The sequence below is a fragment of the Scylla paramamosain genome, chromosome 4, assembly GCF_035594125.1.
Source record: "Scylla paramamosain isolate STU-SP2022 chromosome 4, ASM3559412v1, whole genome shotgun sequence".
In the NCBI taxonomy this organism is placed as follows: Eukaryota; Metazoa; Arthropoda; class Malacostraca; order Decapoda; family Portunidae; genus Scylla; species Scylla paramamosain.
Genome location: NC_087154.1, coordinates 24,145,589 through 24,152,026, shown reverse-complemented (window position 1 = coordinate 24,152,026; position 6,438 = coordinate 24,145,589). Strand labels below are relative to the sequence as shown.

Below are 6,438 nucleotides of genomic sequence, written 5' to 3'. Positions count from 1 at the left end.
TACCATAAGCGTTAGAATGGTAAACTTGTAGATACCTGTTGTTAAGTAAGTAGTCACAGCTATGACTACAGGATGGTTTGACTTTTCTGGTGTATTTCACCTTTCCCTGCTTCGTGGGTTACGGTATCTAAATTTGCCCCCTTTTTTTTTTTTTCTGGGGGTAAATTTTTAGAATTACACCATAATCCCCCTATCCCCCAACAAGCTTGGGGGCATGTGGTAGTGCAGGGTTTTCGGATGAGCGAGGCGAACTGCCATGTGTGTGTGTTGTTACCTTGAAAAGTCAAATGTTATAAAATAGACTAAGTTAAGTGTATATGCTATACACCATTATATGATTCTGTTAAGTCAATGTTTATCATCAAGTTCTCATAGATTTCAGGTAATCTATATTGGCTTTGCAGCTTCATTTTGGTTGAAGATTATCAAGGCTCTTAGCATTGCCAACATTTAGAGATTTCAGGTAGAATTTAACTTCAGATAGAGATATTTTGACAGATGTGAGGATACAGTAACCTGGTATCTAATGTGGAAAGGATTAAGAGATACCTCAACCACAAATACAAATGCAAAAGCTTCAATGAAAGCATCAGCCATAATATAAGGATAATCTATAAGGCCTCAATTGGCTATAAGAGGATTGACTCTAGGTCTGTCCACTTTTCTTCTAGATATAAGAGTGGAAAAGTGTAACCTTGATTGAATGAAGTTAAGATTTTCTTTATACTATAGTTAGATTTTAGGGTAGAATTAATCACACTGAACTTATACTTTTTGAAGAGGGAGGTAAGACAGTAAGACAAAACATTGTCTGAGAGATTTCTGTTCATTCCAGGTCTGTTTACATTGCAGCAGATTTATTTAACTTCAAGTCACTAATTTCATCAGATAACTTTGTTATTTAACAGCTCAGTGCCTTGAAAATGTAAACAGTTGGTTTAACTCTTTTGTTATCAGTGGTAGGTGTGTTAAAGTTATGATTAAGATGACAAGAGATACCGCATTTAGAAAAATCAGAAATGTTCTGAAAGACCCTTTATGGAAGCCCAGAATACTTATGAGAGTCAAGATAGCACAGAGCAATCATTGCCTATATTCATGCCACAAGTAGAAGGGAAAACACTGGTACTGAAATTTGGAATGGAGTCACCCTAAGCAATGTCCACATCACATCATATCCTTATCCCTCTTACCAGCCATAACCAAGACTTGCTGGGAGGATCAGCTCAGCATAAGTAAAGTTGCAGTCAAAAGATAGACTGGCCCTTCAGGATGTAGGCTTTTATCTTGTTTTCATTACATAACAAAAATGCTCCACCAGTTGCTAGAGAGCTTCACTATCAATACACTGCTTATAAGATAGTGTGTTGCTGACTGTTCTACCTTGAGGGGATGAACAACTACATCTGTCTTTTTTCAAGATCTGGTTTTCTTATATATATATATATATATATATATATATATATATATATATATATATATATATATATATATATATATATATATATATATATATATATATAAGAAAACCAGATCTTGAAAAAAAGACAGATTTTTCCTTCGAACAACAGACCTGGCAGCCCTACCCACACTCATCAATAGGGAAAAATATTCAGAGGCATTTGAAAAGTATGCAAAAATAATATCTATACATGTACCTAAAGTTTCCAAATTTATCATTAAGTTATAATTTATATTGTACATTTGATATATTTCTAATTTGGTTTAAGAGAAAGTCATAGTAGAGCACAATTGAACAGAAAAGTGTGGGGACAAATGATACCTTGTTCGGCGGAGCATGTCCCTCACCCCCTAACCTAAAAGAGGCCCATGTATTTCTCCCCATGTTTGAAGACAAAATGGGACCCTTGCTTGTAACTGTGCGAATCAGAACACTGGATTATACTTGTTAGATTAATCTAATAATTTATTGATGTGAATGATTTAATATTGATTTTGGTCTGTTGATTATCAATATATCAGTATGAAGTATTATTAATATTAATCAATATATTAACATAATACAATCAGTCAGGGAATCTCACTTCCAAGTGTGCAAGACAGATCTGTTCACTGGCACATCTTTCTAATACCTATGTATTTTCTATGTACGGTATTGCCAATAGTGAATATTTACTTTAAATTTTTATTTTAATACTAAACATCTACTTTCATTATGTAATTCTGATATCAAATATTTGCTTTTGATCTATGTTTCCAGTATAAAAAAATCTATTTCTGGTCTACATGAATATTAAAGATTTTATTTAGTCTGTAATTCTGATTGTGATACCAATATTAACAACTACTTTTGATCTGTGATGATGTAAAATATTTCTCTGTAGTATAACAGTTGACCACTGGAACTAATTCATAGTATCAGTTGCAAGCTTAAAAATTATACTCAGATAATTTCAGGTCCATGTTAGATAAGTGCAGACTGTAACACAAGTTTCTGCTGACACTGATAGAGGTGAAAGTACAGATTATTCTAATTAGAAAACATTTTATGCCCATAGGTATTTTTGGAACCTTTTTTTAGCTGTGTTATGAAATTCAAGTATGGCTGGATGACAGGGCCAGAAGGGTATCTATAATGGAAAAACATCATGTCCACATACTCCATATTACTGTGTATGTGGCACTGACAGTGTCTCTCTCTCTCTCTCTCTCTCTCTCTCTCTCTCTCTCTCTCTCTCTCTCTCTCTCTCTCTCTCTCTCTCTCTCTCTCTCTCTCTCTCTCTCTCTCTCTCTCTCTCTCTCTCTCTCTCTCTCTCTCTCTCTCTCTCAATTATGCAATGCAGTCTAAACATATTCACTATCACTGTCTCTGTGGGAAACTGCAAGTGATTGGCTGGCAATCTGCTGATTTAATGTTAGTCTTGCTCCTCCCCACTCCCTATTTGGGCAGACATAGTGCCATGTAGAGTATAATTTTATATGTTGTTACGGTCATACTATCCTGTAATTTTTATCAGTAAATTGCAGGTCTAGTAATACCATTTATCTCATTATGTTATACAATAAATCTCTAAAACTTGTAGAAATCATGATTGAATAACTCATAGTCTCACCAAGGGACATCCTGTGTCAACACATCCTGCCATGGATGCCTGCCAAGCCTGGCAGTTGTATCTGTCACCCAGCCATACTTAAACTTCATAACATGGCTGAAGAAGGGCTCAAAATGCATATGTCCATTGAACATTTTTAATTAGAACATCTTGTATGTACTTTCACCTCTAGCAATATCCACAGAAACTTGTGTTACGACTGTATTTTCAGAAGTCAGTTTTTAACAAAATTCAGTTTTTTCCCTTTAAATAAACTACCTGTTCTTCATATCTTTCAGATTTGATTTATATCAAAATCCCTGGTTATTGAAAAAAATAAATCCCCATCCTGAAGATACACCATTGCTATTGATAGTGTTTACAGTACACATAGTACAAGGTAGTGTCAAATACTTGAGATTAGTCCTATATGTAAGGCAGTAATGTTTTTTTTTTTTTTTATTTAAGTTTGGGTACCATTTCCCTTCAAAATAGTTCCTTTGAACTGATACAGTGCTCCCATTGACATTGCCACTGCTGAAATGCATTTTGGAAGTTTTATTCTTAATGTGTGTTAAGTACCCTATGCAATTTTCGCTAAATCTTCTTTGTGTGGTCAAAATGTCACCCCTTCAGCTGCAGTTCATTTTCAGGAAGAGGAAGGAGTCACAAGGGTCCCATGGACCTGAGTCATGTCCCCAGTAATGACATTTAATTCTTGGCAGCCCTAGTTTTGTGTTCCTTCTATTTTGGGCTCAAAAGTTTGGAAATTAACTTGTAGCAATGCACTACATATTCAAATAAGATGTGAAGATTGGCTGCACTGTACTGTTTGGCACACTGATTGATAGCTGTGTCCTAAGTGGATCAGAAAAATTTGAATCTCAGGATATGAAGGGTCTAGAGATTTGACCCATAATCTCAGAGGGGAAAGAAAGAAAATGAAGTCTTAGAGAGGACAAAGAAAAATTATGTTTGAAATAGGAGATTAAAGGAGGTGTTTCAGTAAGAGGAAACTAAAACATTAGAAGTTGATCTAAATGGAGCTGCTGGATTTGCTTTTCTGTGAATGTCCTAAAAGAAGTTCACTCCCCCAGTAAAAGCCTCTCAGCCAATTTATTATTTTACAAATTAACAAAAGCAAATTTTGAGGAAGTGGTGTGTACCAGTGTGGTGGACAAGTGGTATAAGTGCTGTTCAACTCTCATACTATACATACAACAATGCATTAATACATTTTCTTTTTATCCCTTATTTCTTATGGTAGGCTTTAAGTCATTGACTTGTGAATATATTCCAGTCTATCAGTACTTGGTTAATGAATTCATGTAGACCCACCAAGCTTATTCAGCTCAGCCCTCAATAAGCAGACTATTATAGTACTATACAGGATCTGAGTTTCACTAATATGGTCCAGCCTGCATACCTTCATTTCTTTTTCCTTCACTTTATGTACTCTTCCATGATTTATTTTATTCTTGATATCTACACTTCTATGTGGAAAGTTGTACTTCTTATAGTATTCAAGCATCTTTCCTTTCTTGATTTATTTTGTGTGTCCTGAAATATTTAGCTTTTCTTTCTTGTAATAGTAGATCTTTTCTGTCAATATTACATTCTTTAAAACATTCTTAGTGAGTAGTGAATTCATTATTGTATTGTTCAGTTTTCTGTGCAATATTTTTTGCTTACTTTTATTTATTTTTTTTAATTTGATCAAAAAGTGTGAACTTTGCCTTTCTTAGCAATGATAAAAGAGGATATTATATTATTATTCATAACTTCAAAATTTGTAAATTAGATGTTTGTAAATTGAGACTCATCTTTGTATACAAATATCCAAACATATCTATAAAAATGCAATTAGATTTTGTAAATTTTTATACACTAGTTATGGAGTGATTTGCATTATTTCTTATATTAAAGAAGAACAATCATGATCTATTTTCACTTTGAGAATGTCAAATATAGCATAGGTCTCCATATCAAATCTTTGAAGATGCCATGGCTCCCACAAGCAACAAGAAAATCTTGAGTACTGACTTTAGTTATTTTACAATATACTAATATTAAATGTATTTTTCAGAACAAGAGTGAAAGTAATATATGATGGAGCCAAGTCAGTGGAGGATGCATGTGAAAACATTTCAAGATGCTGTGCATGGTGCCATAACGCTTCACCCTTTGTGTGTCAAAGTTATTGACACGCCACAGTTCCAGAGGCTCAGGTAATGACACTACAGTTTACTATATAATGAATTGTCTGATTAAATTCTTGGAAAATCAATGATGATTTTCAAGAAAAATTGACTGCATATCAAAGTAAATAATTCCTCTCTCTCTCTCTCTCTCTCTCTCTCTCTCTCTCTCTCTCTCTCTCTCTCTCTCTCTCTCTCTCTCTCTCTCTCTCCATTTTACTTTAATTAGATACTGATATATATATATATATATATATATATATATATATATATATATATATATATATATATATATATATATATATATATATATATATATATATATATATATATATATATATATATATATATATATATATATATATATATATATATATATATATATATATGCACAGTAGAGCCTTGGTTACCAAACACCTCCCTTTTTGAACAAATCGGTTTTTGAACAAAATTTTGAATTCATAATTGCTCTGGTTGCCATACCATAATTTGGTTCTCAACCAAAGTTTAACTTGATTTCAAATACAGTGGAAGCTTGATTCTCCAACTTAATTAATTCCTGAATGCTCTTCGAAATCTGAAATGTTTGGGAACAAACTATTTTCCACATAAGAATCAATGTAAAATGGATTATTAATCTGTTCCCAGACACAGTATTGGTGGGTGAAGCACAAAATGTGTATTTACCTAGTTGTATTTACCTAGTTGTGCTTTATGGGAAAAGAGCTATGCTCGTGCTGTCCAATCTCCATATCTTTTAATATCCAACTTAGCCTTGAATCGATGTATATTTTCTGCATTTACTATCTCCTCATCCAGGCTGTTTCATACATCAATACTTCTATATGGGAAACTATACTTTTTGACGTCTCTTCTACAAGCACTTCTCTTTAGCCTCTTTCCATGTCCTCTAGTGTCCCATGTATCTCAGACCATTAAATCGCTCCAGTCCACCTCCTCTGCTCTCTCATATGCTTTATATATCGCAATCAAGTCTCCCCTTTCTCTCCTCTTTTCCAATGTTGGTAGATGTATCCTTTCCAGTCTCTCCATATGACAAGTCCCTGATACTTGGTACCATCTTCATAGCTGCTCTCTGAACTCTCTCCAGCTTCCTTATATCCTTTTTCTTGTATGGCGACCACATTGCTGCTGCATATTCTAGTCTAGGTCTTATCAATGACACG

At 33.8% G+C, this 6,438-nt stretch overlaps 1 protein-coding gene across 9 annotated transcripts in view; it reads left to right on the top strand.

Moving 5' to 3' along the window:
* The window catches only part of LOC135099897 (deoxynucleoside triphosphate triphosphohydrolase SAMHD1-like), a 101,748-nt gene that overhangs the window by 278 nt on the left and 95,032 nt on the right, over nt 1-6,438 (top strand). For 8 of the 9 annotated variants that reach the window (XM_064002562.1, XM_064002556.1, XM_064002561.1 and 5 more), the window contains exon 2: nt 5,140-5,281. In XM_064002562.1, the coding sequence (XP_063858632.1) occupies nt 5,160-5,281 (122 nt within the window). In that variant the 5' untranslated portion in view covers nt 5,140-5,159. Of the gene's footprint in view, nt 1-5,139; nt 5,282-6,438 lie in introns of those variants that run through there. The other variant, XM_064002558.1, reaches the window with a different exon arrangement.